Below are 16,523 nucleotides of genomic sequence, written 5' to 3'. Positions count from 1 at the left end.
TCACTTATTGTTTTTTTGTGCTCTAATTGTACTGTACTTTAATTTGCTCACAAGTGGTCACATGTGCCACTGGCACACAGATGGAGTGCTGCAGATCCTGAGAGCTGATAGCTGATAATCAATAAGCATGGTGACCAAAGCCCATCCGGACGGTTGAGGTCTGCGAGCTGATAACCGTTGAGCATGGTGACCGCACCCCATCCAGAAGGTTGAGGTCTGTGAGCTGATGTTTTAAGTTGTACTGAAAATTTGTTTTCCGAAATTATTCTCAATTATTTAACACTTATTGTATTACTCTTAAAACTCATAATGTTTATTCATTCTTTAATTGTATTATTTTTAAAACACAGAGGTCAGAAGGTGAAGGAATATCGGATGGGGTTTGGGGGGGGCAGGATGGGGGGAGGGGCATCATGTGACCGGAAATTAAAATCAATTAATGATTAGGGTCATTAATCACTCATCAATCAAACTCCGATTAAAATTTGACAGAAGGGGTCCTATATAACTCTCTAATATTCTTTGTTTCCTTTTGCAACCAAAAGTTATAATTTTGGTCTCATTGGACCAAATCCTTTTCTTCCAAGAAGACTTTTAACTTTCCTTCAGCAACGTTTTTCTTCTTTTTGAATAATTTTTGTTCCATAATTCAATTTTACCACATATTTCCAATTCTGCTGATGGCAACAGGGACTTGGAGCTCTTCATCTAAAACAAACCATATGAATAAAAGCTGAAAATTTGTATTTTACAACTAATACTCCTTTTCCATTGAGTGATGTCTGCTGAATTTCCTGTGAGGAAAATAAGAGACTTTTTTTTTCTTTTTTTTTTTACCTAAAGTTACACACAAACGCAAGATAGTCAAGTCAAAACAGTTTTTATTTACAGATCTATCAACATCAGTGGTTCATTTTCCTTCATCATTTGGTGGCAGGAGAGCAACTTTCACTTCTGATTCAACAAGCCATATGTAATATAATAACACAATTTATTTACATATTTCAGAGCAGACGGGTTGCTTAAACTCAAAGTTCAAAATAAATCCTAAATTTCAAAGAGAAATTTAAGTCAGATTATTATAGGTGCCTCAAAGTTAAGCAGAAGGTGTATATTTGCATAAATACGTTAGTAAAAGGAAAATATTTTAATGTAAATTCACTATAATAAAGCAGGAAAAATTTAGTTTAAGAATAATGCATGTATAATTTTACTCACCAGCATGAATAATCTGTACAATATTTACACAAGCTTTAAGGAGAATTCAACCTGATCCTGAACTTGATGAATAAATTTTCCTTTTACAATGTTTCTATTTTTTCTCTTTTCTTGTTCATGTGTACCAAAATGGACCTCTAATAATAGTAAAAAAAAAGGACCAGCATCTATTTCCTGCAACAGAAACCTTTGTGCTATTAACTTCTGGAAGGAAAAGGAAGCTGTAAAGCTAAAGAACGGTTCCTATAATAGTTACTAAAACTATAAAATAAGCCATAAAACAGGCAGCTAATAGATTTGACCTATTTTTAAGCTCACCATAAACACAAAAATAGAAATAGAGCAGCTAACTCCAGACTTGATGTTGTGGTTTTGTGCAAACTGCTCATGAATCACGAGGAAACATAAATGTTGCTGTTTTAGCTTGTAGGAGACAAAACAGCGACTCTATGTGTCCTCGTCTCGAGTCTTTGTTGCATTTTTACGACCGCTGAGACAATAAGAGGGCAAACCTGCTTTGGAGTGAGTCAGAGTCCATTTTTAGTTTGTGAGCGACGCACAAGAAAAATATTTACACCTGTATTCCTCTGGGGTTTTTTACATCATGTTTACAAACTGGACCAGGAATTTGGCTGAAGTCCCATCTTTATAAAAGCAATCACACTTACTGATGATCAATTAATCAGTTACTTTTATGTAAAATGTAGTTTTTGACATTTATATCATGCTATAATGTTATTCCCCATCAAAAGGGTTAGCGCCTCCCCCACACTGCTCCTTCAGACTAGCAGCAGCACCAGTTAGCTAACACTTGTTGGAACTATGAGTCTGCTAAGCTCATTATAAAAACTATTTCTCATTGCAACGCTCTTGAAAACGATTGTAGACGGCTTATTGGAGAAACATTGTTGAAGGCGGAGAGTCGGAAAGAGCAGAAGCTTCTTAAAGAGACAGAGGCCCAATTTCAAAGTGTTGAATTGCAAAGTCAAATTTCTCTTAAGATATTTTGATATATACACCCTTTTTGAAACAACTGAAGATTGATTGATTCTGCTATAAAATGAAAAATACGTAATACTGCTCCTTTAATTAGCAGTAGCTTGATGCTAACTCAGTGTTACATCTCATAAAATAACATTTCTACTTGCTTCCGTTTAACCAGGAAATTGTTGCACTTTCATCTACATTTAAGGTTAGACTAAAATAATCAGATTGTGTTTAGTACGTTCTGTAAAATACTGGAAATGTAGAAAAGTGTATTTTTGTTATGCTAATGATATCTACAGGTTTTGTCAAATTGCTTAACAATAGCAACATAAACATGTCTATTGAAAGTTCACAGTCAAAGTTGCGGTGGGTTTTCTGTGCTTTGGAAATCGATGCTACAGGTAATAGATGGATTCACAACTCATATCAACCAACCTGAAAGATATAAAAATAACATTTATTAACACATGTTCAACCAATGACTACACATGCAAGAGCAGAAAAAATATAGACTAGATAGTCAAGTCTTTTAATTTCCAGTATTATTGTCTAAACTGCAGTTTTACTCTAAACGATGAGTAGCAACTTTGTTTGTTGCTGCTGAAAAATGGGATTAATTGCAATATTGATGCAGTAAAACAAGTTTAATTATGAGCAGCTTCACACAAACTCCTGCTTGTTAGAGGATTAATGAAGCAAAATGATGAGTCAATTTTATCTCTCCCTCTCAAGCAAAATGAGAACATGAAAAAGATTGAATCAAGGTTTGATTTGTAGGTTAATCAGGAAGGTTTCCATAGTGGGAACTCACCACTTCAGGTCTGCTGCAGCTGACTGCGCCAGACATGTTGGTAGCAGCCTACCTCCCCTGCTGAGGCACAGTCTGCAGGAAAGCAGCGTTTGGTCGGCCAGCCTGTGAAAAGATTGAATGATTTAATTATTGTTAACCACAGATCGAGCATTTACTTCCTCACAGTGAAGTTTTACCTTTTTTGCCTTACCAAAATTCTTAAATCTGGACAGCTCTACATATAATATGTGAACCAATATATTTACTTAGAGATTGCTCCTCTGTATCTTACCTTGCTGGGCAGCGTTTGACGCAGCGCCTGAATCTCTGTGTCTTTCTGGGCCAGTTGTTGCTCCTGATCGATTTTCTCTCTCAGTAATGTCGTTAACTAAAACAAAAGATGCACCAATTTAAAACAAATAATGCATTTAATTTATTCATTAAAGCTACAGTATGTAACTTTTATAAAACATGTTTTTCATCCATTTATTAAAGTTATCATTACATCGTGACAGTATAGTGTCAATCATCCTTGTGTACGCACCGCTCACAGCCTCTCCCTCTTGCTCTCTGCTCTGCTTCTCCCCATCAGCTCAGGCTAGTTAGCATGACTACCGACGACAGCAGATAAATGTTTTTTCTGTAACATTTGTTTCTCCGCCTAAGTCCCTCCTCCTGGCTCTGATTGGTTGTTTTTGACCAAGAGCAGTGCGTTTCTTCAGACGATAATAGTAGAAGATTATTTGGGGAAATATGTCTCCTACTAGTTTTAACAACTATGTAAAAATCATATTTTTGTAAAAGTTACTGCAGCTTTAAACTTTGGTTTGTCACTGAAGAAAACGGCTTTTCTCAGAGTTTTGCTCCAGAACCTACCTGTTGATCATGAAGCTTTTGCTGCTCGTCTAAATCCATGGTAGCTTTAGCGACCGCCGTCTTGTATTTGTCTTCACACTGCCGCAGTTTGGAGGTCAGATCCGAGTTTTGCACCTCTAGCTGACTGGACCGCCATTGAACCTCAGTCATCTGCAGGATAAAATCATATTTTCTCTTTAAAAAACAAAAAGTTTAATGAATATTTCATTTCCTTCCCTAGTTAATCTGGGATTGGGCGCACAGGTCAGTTTAACTGAACTCTGAAAGGAAAGGCTAAAGTTTATCAGGTGAAGAAACTAAAATAAATCATGTAAAGGCAAAGCTTTCTGTTTGTCCTTTGGAGCTTTTTAAAGATTGACAACACGTTGTTGCTTAAGATAAGTTTAGTCTTTTGTCCTGCTGCATCAGCAGGGCGGACAGCTTCACCTCGGCGTTGACCTCGGGTTTGCCTCACAGGACATCTGTCGTTTAGCTGGATTTAGCAGGAATGATGCCGTGAGTAAACTTCCTCTCTGGAGAAACAGGTTTCCTGCTCAGCTTGTTTTTTGCAGGGGATTTTAGGAAGAAACGTGTTGAGGGAAAGTTTCAGGGTTGATTTGGCCGAGGTTATTACCTGTGAGGTTTAAGTAATAGTATTAACTTATTATTTGGTGAAATTGTTTATTCTAATTATCTCTTCTTTTTGGTGTTATGATGGGATTTTCTGTCTGTATTTAGATTTTTAATTAGACTAACATTGCAAATGCTAAATGAAACCATGAGGCAGCCAAACTCTTTCTGCTTTACTAAACTAGAGAAAAAACTTCACTTTCACCAAAACCAGGAGAAATTGTCACATTGCTGCAGCATTGGATGTTTTTAAGGCTGAAGTGATGGGGTTTTTTTCAATCTCTTTATGCTTTTGGGGTAAACCAGCCTGCATTCACGCACCTTCTCGCCCACATGGTCCAGATACGGCTGGAACTTGTTCTCCACATCCCTGGACAGGTTGGTGCAGTTGCTTTTTATCGTCTCCAGTTGTTCTTTCTGGCTCTTGCAGGTGAGGTGGAACGTCAGCGAGTGAGGGAACAGGTTGTCGATCTTATTCAAAAACTTGGTGGTCACAGTCTGGATCCCACTCAGAGCCTGAACAAAGTCTTCTTTGCACTTCCTGATTTGAAAAAAAAGCCGCCATTAGATTGTTCTTTACATTTTAGGACAAATGCACCATCTGGACAGACAGACAAGAGGATGGCACCTTCTGTAGGTGGTGAGCTTCTCCTCCTGGAGAGTCTTATCTCCATGCAGTTTCCTGACCTCCATGAGATGGACGTCTCGATCTCTGAAGACGTTGTCTCGATCTCTGATGGCGTTGTCTCGATCTCTGAAGGCGTTGTCCCTCTGGGACAACAGATTCTGAACCATCTGATTGACGTTTGACTTAACAAGTGCTGTCTCATTTCGGATGAGTTCCTGACACTTTGTGTTATCTGCAGGATTCAGATGGAAGGTTTGTGTCACAAGAAAATCAATTCTAACAACTAGAATTTAGTTTTGCATAATTTCTACATGCTTTAGTCAGTTTAGTAGACATTAGTAGGATCTGCAGGACAATCACTTGCAATAAATTCATATTACATTCTTATTCAGTCCTGGAAAACTTGAAAAGTTAAACCCTTACAAGCATCTTTGGACTGCTTATGAACTCTTAGTGTTTCAGTCACAGCTAAAGTTGTTGGTTACGTTGAGAGATGTTTATGCAGTGTTGAACTTACGGATATATGTAGGCGGTGGAAGACAGGGAGGACAACGCATAGGAGCGATGCTTTTCTGCTTTTCAAGGTTCGTCCATTAAAAAAAAAACAACATAAAAGAAGCTGAATTAGATAATGAATAGGTTTTCATTTCTATTATTACAAAGATGACCAACAGAGACGCAACAGAAATGGACAGAAGAGAGAAAATAAAAAAAGAAAAGAATTCTGACTGATTTTTACTTTTTTTTTCATATTTCTGACTTTCATCTTCTGAGATCAAGTCAGAAATCTGAGGGGGAAAAAGCCAGAATTAATTTTTTGAGTGTCTTTAACCCTTTTCCACAGAAGTACCATTAAAAACAGAAATGAAAGTGAAGATGGGAATGATGAGATGATCTCAGGTTATCTTGACAAAGTGCATCAGAGCAGTTCTGCAACTTGACAGAGAAAAATGCAGCTTCCTCTTGTTTATTCTCTGTACTTACAGAGTTGAATCTGAATTTTGTGAAGTTGGCCTCAGCTTGCTGCTTCGCCATCTCTTTCTGCAGAGCCGTTTTCTCAGCCGAACAAGCAGCAAGCTTTGCTCCAAGCTCGACTTTCTCCTTTGTCAGTTTCATGTTGTCTGTGCTCAGCTTGTTAAATTCCAGCTCCAACTTCTGCACAATACATGAAGAATCAGCAATAGTTCAATGCAGAATGGGATATTCACATTTACTTGAGAAACTTTATGGAAAAAAGGAACTTTTAAGAGTATTTTTATTAAGCTGTAGGGTGTTTTAATGTTTTCTGAACAGATCATTCATTGTAAGTACAGATTAAATTAAAAAAAATAATAAAACATGTATTTTTTACTTTTACTTGAGAAGATTTTTATGAAGTATTGTGAAATGTCTGGATACTTTTCTCCTCTGTAAGTAACTTCACTGAATGAAGAACCAAAATTTCACCAGACAGACACAAACTTTTAACCAGTTTTTGTTAAAGTTTTATGTTGAAATAAATTGTAATTGATAATATTTTTCCTTATTTTGTAATTATATGAATAATTACATATAAAATACCAAAATTTCCCAAACAAAAAAGTTATATTTTTTTTATCTGATAAATAATTGATGTTCGGACAGTTACTTATTACTTGGGTAGCGTTTTTACCAAATACTTTTTCACTCTTAGTTACTTTATGAAAAAAGTAACTTTTTACGCAGTCGTAGAGGAAATCACTCACCTTGACCCGCTCCTCCTCTGCAGACTTTTCTGGCTGTCCGTAGATGAGCAGGAGCACCAGGCTGACGATGATGAGCGACTGGATGAGGGATGAAAAGAAGAAAATGATCCTCATGTAGTAGCCGCAGCTCTTTCCTTTGTTTCTGTACAGCGGCTGCCGGGCCTCTGGGCCGAGCTTGACCCGGGAGCAGCTGGAGCTGTACATGGCAGCTGGTGGTGAAATGTTTGCAGCTGGTTTTTGTGATAACAGTAAAAGAAATTATTTGATAGCAAAGAAAATATTTTTTCAAAATTCTTCAGTCTTGATCTTCTCTGCAAAGAAAAAGCAGATGTTTACCAAGTAGAAGCTGAGTTTTATATTTGTTTTAATCCTTGGTTTTCTGTTTGTCTTTTAAGATGCGAAATGATCAGGCAGAGATGTGAACAGGGAGCCTAATGAGTGTGAAGGGAACAGGTTTATAAAGGGTTCGTCCTGGACACCCCCTCCTCTCTACTTCCTGAATGACCAACATCGACGCTCAAAAACTTTCCATTCAACAGAAAACACTTTATTGTCACAGAAACTCAAATAATAATGAAAAAATTCTCCACAAGTATTAAGACAGAATAGTTTACTGTATATTTCCCCCCACAGATGTTTGACATCAATGAGTAAAATCCAGATTTTTAAGACACTATATGTGGCTATTATCTAGCTAAAGGTCTGTGGAAATATAATTTTTTCTACCATTTCTTTTATTTGAATAAAAATATGTCAAATTTGTCCTACTTCAGTACAGTCTACCCTTCTCTGGTTCAATGTTCATATTTTTTCTGAAGCTGTTTATTAAAAATGTGACCTTTAAATCATGCATTTTCAGGATTTTTTCCCCCACTTTTTATCAGCAGATAACCGGACAAAAGCTATTTTATCAGCATACAGTCATGAACTGTTTGACTGCAGTTTGGTTTTATTGTGAACAGAATACCTTCACCTCTGACCTTTCACCCCATTTAACTGTCCTCTCTGAGGTTACTTTCAGTTATCCCAAATGGCCTTTTGTGATAAAAGCCATAAAATATTGTTATGTCACACAGACAGTTTTTTTGTGAATCTTCAAAATATCAATGCTTAATTACCTGCTGTGAGGATGTTCTTTCAGCACATGGCCTTTTTGATACTGCAGTCAACAATTAATCAATTACTAGAATAGATGACAAATTATTTAAATAATTTATTCATCATCATTAATCATTTCAGCTCTAAAGCATGCTTTGTATGTAAATTACAAACAGTAGATTATCTAAGTGGAATAAAATTAGTATTTGTAGAACTGTGTAAAGCATATTTTTGGTAAATAATGTGGATACATTTAATAAACTTCCACTTGTGTGACTCAAGAAAGCAGGAAGCATTACCTATCCGTGCCACTTTTAAATATAGCAGGAGCAGAATTCCTCATCCTATTCCCTGGTGAAGGACGAACAATGTATAACATGTTAAGGAGTAAAGCAGAAAAAGCCAAACAAATACAGAAAAAATTTCCCCCACATCCTGTGCTGAGCCTACGTGGAAAGGAGTCAAGGCAGAGGAGGACTGAGAGAACAGAAACAATAGGTAGCTGTCACTCTTCAGAGCTGAGGGAATAACAAAGTCTCCCTCAGGGCACTCTCCATCCCAGCCAAGCTGTTATCAGAGCCGATGACGAGAGGCACACAACGGGCCGCTGGGAAGAGAGTGACGGGCCAAAGGTTCTCTAAGCGCCAGGTCACGCTTTCCTGCTCGCCCACACGTCTGACAGCCTTCCTTCAAATGGAAAAAGACTAATTTATGAAGATAGAGCGGCAGTGCAGACTGATGACCTCTGAACAAAGGCAGGAAGTCAAACGGTTGGAGACTGACACCTTTTGAGACAACCAGCCAACTGGACAGGAAGATATATCTCAAGCACTGCAGAATTGTTCAGGCAATAGATGTATAAGTGGCACATTTACACTATCTGATGGAGAGTTGTTCAACATTGTTGAGTCAAAAGTGCTTGTGGCCCAACAAAATGATAGTTTTAACAAATACACTTGCTTGATTTTATTTTATGTTTCTATGACTATGTTGTGACAGTATGAGACAGATAATGGGTGAATTATCTAGCCATAAAAATCCCTGAAAAAGCCATTTCTGTATTTATCTTTTAGCTTGAAACTTTAAAACTGGTTATCTAAATATGAATAATTATTTTAAAAATTGCTTTGCCTTTTCTAGAAAATTCAGATTTTTGTGTTTTATAACAAGATAAAACAAAATATGGAAATTTAAAAAGAAATTCTCAGACTTTTCTAGAGTTTTTGACACAACATAGGAATCCAACAAGATGTGTGTTCAAGTTATCATTTGTTGGATTTAGAAAATTTGAACTAAGTTCTGTTCAGACAGCAGAACATGTTGGGTCTTTCAGTCTGAGCTGGATGTATTTCAAGGTGGAATCTGCTGCCATCTACTGGCCAAACCAGCTAAATAATTTAAAATACGATCAATAGGATTAAATATGCCTTTTCAATCCAGAAAAGTTTTTACGTGCAGTTTTTGTTGTGGGTATAGCTACATTTCAGGTAAAACCATCAATGTGTTTGTGTAACCTTCCTACACGGTCGCATTGTGTGACGTACACCAGCGATAAAGTGAAGAAAACTGGCCATATTCTAAACGAAGTTTGAAATCAGGGATGTCAAACTTATTTTAATTCTGGGCGTCGTCAAGAAAATAAAATTTCTCAAAGTGACGGTTGTGCCAGAATACTTTGATAAAATCTATTAGCAAACTGTTAAAACATTAATAGCCGTCTCCTCAGTTAAATACTTCTTAAAATTAAAGTTTTGAACATGTTTTCAAATTGATCAGTCCCTCCAGGATTCTGTGATGGTTTTAGATATTTTTCAAAATCAAATTTACAGATTTGTGAGGAGGCTAATTTAGAGATATTTGATAGAAATTTCGCGAGGTTTGTGCTTATCTGGCTTGTGACATTTTTTACTCGGCATATCGATCACAGACTGTAACATTAAGTATGGCCGAGGCAGCAGTAGAGTAGAGTAACAAGTACTGCCGCCTGCAGGTGGGAGTTAGTCATTTAAACCCAATGTTTTTGAAAGTCTTTCAGATAATTTGCAATAAATTCACAGTTATACAGATAAAAACAACTTTAACCTGATGAAGGTTCTATTTATGAGTCCCTCTGGAGTGGAGAGGTCCAGATAAAAAGCTGTGGCAGGCAGTATTTAGTCCCCAGAAAATATTCCAGCATGGAAACAAAGGAGCAGCTAAGGAAGAAAAACATTAAGTTAAAGCAAATCTCTGGCACTGAATCAAAAGTCTTAATGAGGAACAAAAATAACCCAAACCTGCTGACAAACTAAAAGAAACATATTTTCTAATAATTTATAAGTCACATGTTTCTGATCAAATCCTGACATACAAATTAATCTGCAACTTTTATTTAATGTGTGTTTTATGGATCTTTTGTTGACATTCTGTCTCTCAAAATTAAAATAGCCAGTCAGGATGTTGTTTTGTTCGTAAATAATCAAACTTTCAAATTCATTACATTCAGAAGCAAAAACACAAATATGAAAGAGATCTTTGCAAAACCTGACAATTCAACCATTGCAACTTCCACTCTTTATTAGGTTATTTTTTATTTATTTGAACTCTCATCATTTACTCCCTCATTACCAGGACAGTTCAAGTAATTTTCACCACCACATAACAGAACAATTTGGTTACAATCAGTGACTTCTTGAAACCCTCATTTCCCAGACATTCTCACAACGTTTGTTCAAAACCAAAGAAAAAAATAACAGTAACATTGTGCCTTCAGATAAAAAATAAAGTAAAATAAAAAGTTCTGCTGAATCTGCAGCATGTGTGGATTTCACAGATGAGTGAGGCCGTTTTAATTTGTCCGTTTTACACTGTAGCCTCCGTGTCCGGGGTGTCGTCCCCCTCCAGCAGGCTGTAGGACGCGTGGCTCTGGAACGGTCTCTGCAGAGGATGAGCCAGCAGTTTGGCCATGCAGTTGTGCAGCTCGATGGCGGGTCCACTCAGGGAAACCTCGAAGCGATAACACATGCCTTTGGAGTCCAGGGTACAGAACGAAGTGTAGGTCTCCTGGGAAACCAAAGAAACACTTTAAAAGATGGTCAAAGAACTACTCAACTTAAAGAGATCTCACAAATGTAAAGGAATGAAAGAAGGGAAGTAGTCCTGATAATTTATTTGTCTCAGTTTATTAAAGTTTGCATAAACAACCTTAAGTCTGAGTCCCTTTGCCACTGCAAAACATTAAATCTTAGCAAGTATTTTTGGTTTAGTCCAAACATCTTAGTATATTTGAAATAAGACAAAACTAATTTATATGTAATTTTTCAGCAATATATATTAGATTGCTTTAAGTCAGTAATTCCTTAATATTAATGAAAAAGTACTTGTTCCATAGGCAGATATTTCAGTTATAATATGAGAAAAAGTCTTGTTATAAGTTAAATAATTTGCTTATTACAAACAAGTACTTTTTCATCAATATTAAGGAATTATTAACTTAAAACAAGCTTCTATATATTGCCAAAAAGTTGCTTTTAAGTTAGTTTTGTCTTATTTCAAGTGTACTAACATTTTTGCAGTAGAAACTAAACCAAAGATTATTTGGTATTGTTTTGTTTTTTGCAGTGAAGGCATAAATACTATTGTATCACCGTAAAACAGAGAATGTGGAATACCACTGCAAAATACTAAATCTTATCAAGTATTTCTAGTCTAATTTTGAGTGCAAAGATCTTAGTACACTTAAAGTAAGATAAAACTAACTTGCAAGTAACTTTTCATCAATATATAGAAGCTTGTTTTAAGTAAATAATTCCTTAATATTAATTTTTTTATAAGTACTAGTCCCACTAGCAGATTATTTCACTTATAACAAGATATTTTTTCCATAAATGCCAGTGAAACTAGCACATTTTATGATAATAATGATAATGATAACTGACATAATACAATTTGGAGTAAGACTGTAACATATCAAAAAGCAGAAGACGTGAAGCGCTGTGAATACTTTCCGATGTGCTGTATATGTAAACTAATTTCAAACTTCCCAAACACTGATGATCTTCTGCAATATGTTTATTTTAAGTGACCATACAGGAACAGAGAAGTAACGGTTAACTTTAATGCTTCTTTAAAAACAAACAGGCCTTAAAAATGCAACTTGGGAAGAAAAATATGAAAAACACACAATTTCCAACGCAGTCTGGAAAATATGCAAATTTAAACAGTTTTCACATTTGGATGACAATGAAGGAACAATTTATTCTGGGTTTTTATTCACTGTCCATCCATCCTGCAAGTTTTGTAGGTAAATTCTGACCTCATTGATTTCACAGTGAACATTTAGACATACATTTAGAAAATAAGAAAATGTAATATTGTCTTTAAAAAAAACTAAAGGAAACACTCACCCTCCAGCTGGTCTCATCTCCTTGGTCCTCCATCCCGTTGTGCAAATAAACAACATCAAAGAAGAAATATGGAGATTGCAGCATTTTCTGAAACAGGAATAAAAAACTTGATCACCACAAGATAAAACAGGTAGATGCTTTGACTACACCACAGACAGAGCAGTGACTCACACTGAGAGCTTCTGAAGGGTTGAACTGCATGGGCCCCGCGTGGCGGCTGTAGATGAGAACAGTTCGCACCACGTAGGGAGGCGGGATGGTCTGAACGTTCTCCATCGATGGCAGCTCAATCTTCTGACGACTGCAACAGACACAAGATTTTAAAACGTAAAACATTTCTTCTTAAGTTACAAATCTGAGAAAATTAGAAAAACATAAACATAGCTTACATGACGTTAAGGAGATCTTCCAGGTCTAAATGTTTAGGTTAAGGGTAACTTGATTTTAGTATTAAAGCTATTTTGGTGAATGTTTGATGGAAGGATACTGAAGGACTCGCACACATTGGTTTCCAGGTCATACAGACAGCTGCACAGCTCTCTGGGATCAGATGTGAAGCCAGACAGCTGGGGCAAAAAACAAAACAATTATGAAGGGAAATTTCCACAAACTTCATAAAATAAAATAAAAACACAAAAAGCAAAAATATATGAGCTGTAATTGTTTTTGTGTTGCAGGGTTTTGAACAGGAAAGAAAAATAAACTATGACAAAAATGAATATCTCCAGACCCAGAGATTGTCTATATGTCCTTCCTTCCCTTCTTCCTTACCGACTCATTCTTTCCTTACTTCCTTCTCTTCTGCCCTTTCTTGTCTTCTTCCTTCCTTTCTCCTATCCATACTTCCTTTCTTACTTCTATCACTGCTTCCATCCATACTCTCTTTTCTTCTAACTCTGCTTCCATTCTTCCTTCTGTATTTTTCCTTCTATTCCATCTTCCTTCTATTTCTCTTTCTATCCTTCCTTTTATATCTCTCATTTTCTCATTTCATCATTTCTTCCTTATATATCTCCTTTCTTTCATCTCTCCTTCCATTCTTCCTTCTTTATATTTTTGCTTCCATCCTTCTCCCTCCTTCCATCTGTCCATCTTTCCTAATTTGTGTTTAGAACAGAACTATACAAGTCATAAAAATAATTAGATTTTTGAATTTAAATACTAGATCATATTTATAAGTTCAGGTTTTGGTTTTGCTGAGTAACCAGAGATAAAAATTATAAAACATTAAACCAAGATGAATAAACATCCAGCAAGAGTTTCAGTGACTGAGCGTCTCGTGTACCGACCCACAGAGCATCATCGTTGATGACAACCAGAGCAAACTCGTGTCGTTTGTCGATCTTGTGTTTTGTTCTCACAAACATCTCGATCATCTTCTGGGATATGTTCAAGGCGTTTGTTTTAGATCTAAACAGAGAGACAATGAAATGACGCAATGTTAAGCTCAAAAGCCATGAAACAGTGAGACAGTCTACCGTGTTTTTACACACCCGTTAAAAGACTCCAGCTTAGGTAAGGACATTTCTTCAGAAAGATCTAGACAGATTATCTGTACAGAGGGAAATAAGGCAGGAAAGATAGAAAACATTAAAATGAAGTCATATGTAAATCTACATCACAGTAAAAAGAAAGTATGCGCTTTTTCAATTCTATAGCTTCTCTGGGCATAATAAAAATGAGCTACTTTCATTATCTTGTAATTTGCTTCAAATAAAACATCAAAGATTCAGATGGAAGTTTTATCTGTATATTTTATGCTACTACTGTGATATCAATAAAAATTGTGATAAAAAATGATTTATTATGAGTTTTTTTTAGTTAACTGTATGACATGAATGGCACAGTAATCATAGTGCCACAAAAACAAATACTGCTCTTCCCATTTAAGGGAGCCACTTACTTAAAGAAATATGATTTATATCACTAAACTGCACATATTAACTGCATTTGGTCATATTTTCAAATTTACTGATATTTATTTATGTTATTGTGGAACAAACAGTGGAGAAAATAGTAAAAAAAAATAACATGTCAGTTCTGTTTTTTGTTTGTTTAACATCATTAATGGAAATTTATTGAGGCAACAATAAATCAAAATGAAAAATTTTACAATAAAAGGACAATACAATAAATGCACACCCACAGATGGAAGACCTCAAATTTGCCCCAAGATTAATGTGGTATCCAGGAAAGTTAATACAACTCAACAAATTGTGTTAACACTAAACCTTTCTACTTTTGAGGTTAGATTTAAACATCCTAATTATTTAATTTAATAAAGCCAGGTAAAAACTACAGTTTTTTTCATAGACACAGAACCTTGAGGAGTTGCTTTCTTGATCACTTTAACTTCCTGAATAAGAAAGTATTTATGTGTACAGTGGACCTACCACTTTCTCTGGACAGTTGACTCTGGGAACTCGGAGCTGGTATTCTGCTGGTGGAGGAATGGACGTACTGAGGACGGGCTGCTGGTGAGGGGCCTTCGGCCGTTCTTTGACCGTCACAGCTGCAGTTGACAGCTGGGCCGTGGTGCCAGCTGCTGTTCCAGAACCAGCTGCCACGGAAACGGTGACAGGGGGAACCACGGCCTGAGATGTAGTGGCCAAAACCGTTGTTGAGACAGAGCTCAGAGGGCTGTCGGTGGTCGAGGCTTCGCCCTCGCCCTCCACGCGGTTCCCCACTGCCGGCTGAGGTATGGTCGGGTTCCCGTTGCCTCCGAGGCTGCCAGTGCTGCTGCGTCGGTCCTCGGCACCTTCGGGGTTGGAGCGCGTCCGGGGTCGCAGCTCCACTGGACGTTCCTCTCCATCGGCTGGGCCTGGCTCTGGAGTCTCCATGGAAACACTGGATGCAAACAAAGTGGAGGTGATGAGTCCAGTCTGCTGTAGATGGAGCATTTAAAACTGAAGAACAAACTAATAAACCACTTACATCAATAAAAGGATTTAAGAATGAATTAAAATAAAATCACTGCAGACATTGTTTATTTCACCAATTAAATTCCACCAGTGAAACAAGTGTTTCAGTACACAAGATTTGATTTATTTGAAGCATTTAGTTGTTTTAGTTTTGATGGCTATCACAATACAGTTAATATAAATCCACAATTGAAAACTCAATTAATGTGACATATTTCTATTCAAAATTATTTTTCAAAATTGGGATAATGAAATCATCAAAGACCGGTCTGAAGTTTTAGTTGAGGGGTGGTAACATTACATTAAATTTATTTGAATAGCTTTAAAAAACAATGCTTCTATACTTTTTCATTTCTATTTGAGTAATATTATTTTGAAGTAATGCTATTCTTACTTCAGTACATTTTTTGGCTACTCTATCCACTTCTACACCATAATCCTGATAAGCTAATATTCAGATGTATCACTCTGGGTGAAATCAATCTATATATCTATATATGATTCCAATTTCTGAGAAGAAATACACAAATAAATAAACTTTACAATTATATTTGAAGTTATTTAGACATACAAAATATTTTAAATTGGCTGAATCCCATACTTATATGTCATATTTTCCTTTTTAATAAAACATCTCTACCTTTCAGACGGACGTTATTTGTCCCAAAGCTTACATTATGGCTTATTTTACCAAATCACAGCACTATTTCTGCAGTTTTGCAGTTATTTTTTCTCTCTAAGTGAACATGTAACTAGCTTTATCTTTAAATCTCCACACCGATCTTAGGAGTTGAACAAACACTTTGTACTGAAAAGGTACGTTTTACAGAATGACTCTTGATAACATAAAAACAAGTTTAGCTGTTAGCATTAGTTAGCTTCTATAAAATTAACAAGCAGCTCAATATATAAGCGCCATATATTAATCGGAAAAATACTACTTACGTTTTTAAGAAAAAAGAAGCGTCTTTGTTTTATGTGCAACAAACTGTCATATATACTGCTAAAAAAATCACAAGCTGAGCTAACGTTTGTTTTGAACGGTTAGCTTCCTGTTCGAAACAACACCGCCGGAACTTTCGGTCCTCCCAGCATTGTGGGTAATGAAGTTTTTGGGCTGATTTAAAGTTTTTCCGTTTTGTAGACCGCCAGGAGCACAATAAAATAATCTTCAACAACATCAGTGATAACGACAATAACAATTTATTATTAAAAAAAAAATAGAGTGAATGCAGTTAAAACAAATATTAGAATCTCTTTTCTTCTCTGCCTGTAAATATGAAAGAA

At 36.2% G+C, this 16,523-nt stretch overlaps 2 protein-coding genes across 4 annotated transcripts; both read right to left on the bottom strand.

The window, feature by feature from the left end:
• Positions 1–864: 864 nt before the first annotated feature.
• Positions 865–7,265, bottom strand: plvapb (plasmalemma vesicle associated protein b). Of its 3 annotated transcripts, XM_032572925.1 has the most exons (10): positions 7,169–7,265; positions 6,833–7,062; positions 6,093–6,263; positions 5,626–5,683; positions 5,109–5,340; positions 4,802–5,021; positions 3,872–4,021; positions 3,288–3,383; positions 3,017–3,118; positions 865–2,640 (listed from the first exon to the last, which is right to left on the bottom strand). In XM_032572925.1, exons 2-9 carry the CDS (start codon positions 7,034–7,036, stop codon positions 3,065–3,067), a joined length of 1,185 nt encoding a protein of 394 aa, XP_032428816.1. In that variant the 5' UTR covers positions 7,037–7,062; positions 7,169–7,265; the 3' UTR covers positions 865–2,640; positions 3,017–3,064. The 3 variants fall into 3 exon arrangements, with proteins under 3 accessions (XP_032428816.1, XP_032428815.1, XP_032428817.1); XM_032572924.1 differs by having other exon boundaries at positions 6,833–7,252; XM_032572926.1 differs by having other exon boundaries at positions 5,626–5,680; positions 6,833–7,252.
• Positions 7,266–10,606: 3,341 nt separating this feature from the next.
• Positions 10,607–16,323, bottom strand: babam1 (BRISC and BRCA1 A complex member 1). The gene is made up of 9 exons (XM_032573188.1): positions 16,182–16,323; positions 14,709–15,162; positions 13,809–13,867; positions 13,605–13,725; positions 12,803–12,881; positions 12,705–12,729; positions 12,487–12,616; positions 12,316–12,402; positions 10,607–10,972 (listed from the first exon to the last, which is right to left on the bottom strand). Exons 2-9 carry the CDS (start codon positions 15,153–15,155, stop codon positions 10,772–10,774), a joined length of 1,149 nt encoding a protein of 382 aa, XP_032429079.1. The 5' UTR covers positions 15,156–15,162; positions 16,182–16,323; the 3' UTR covers positions 10,607–10,771.
• Positions 16,324–16,523: the final 200 nt, after the last annotated feature.

Source organism: Xiphophorus hellerii, chromosome 9, assembly GCF_003331165.1.
Source record: "Xiphophorus hellerii strain 12219 chromosome 9, Xiphophorus_hellerii-4.1, whole genome shotgun sequence".
Classification (NCBI taxonomy): Eukaryota; Metazoa; Chordata; class Actinopteri; order Cyprinodontiformes; family Poeciliidae; genus Xiphophorus; species Xiphophorus hellerii.
The sequence above is the reverse complement of the archived record's forward strand: the minus strand, read 5'-3'. Positions and strand labels throughout refer to the sequence as shown.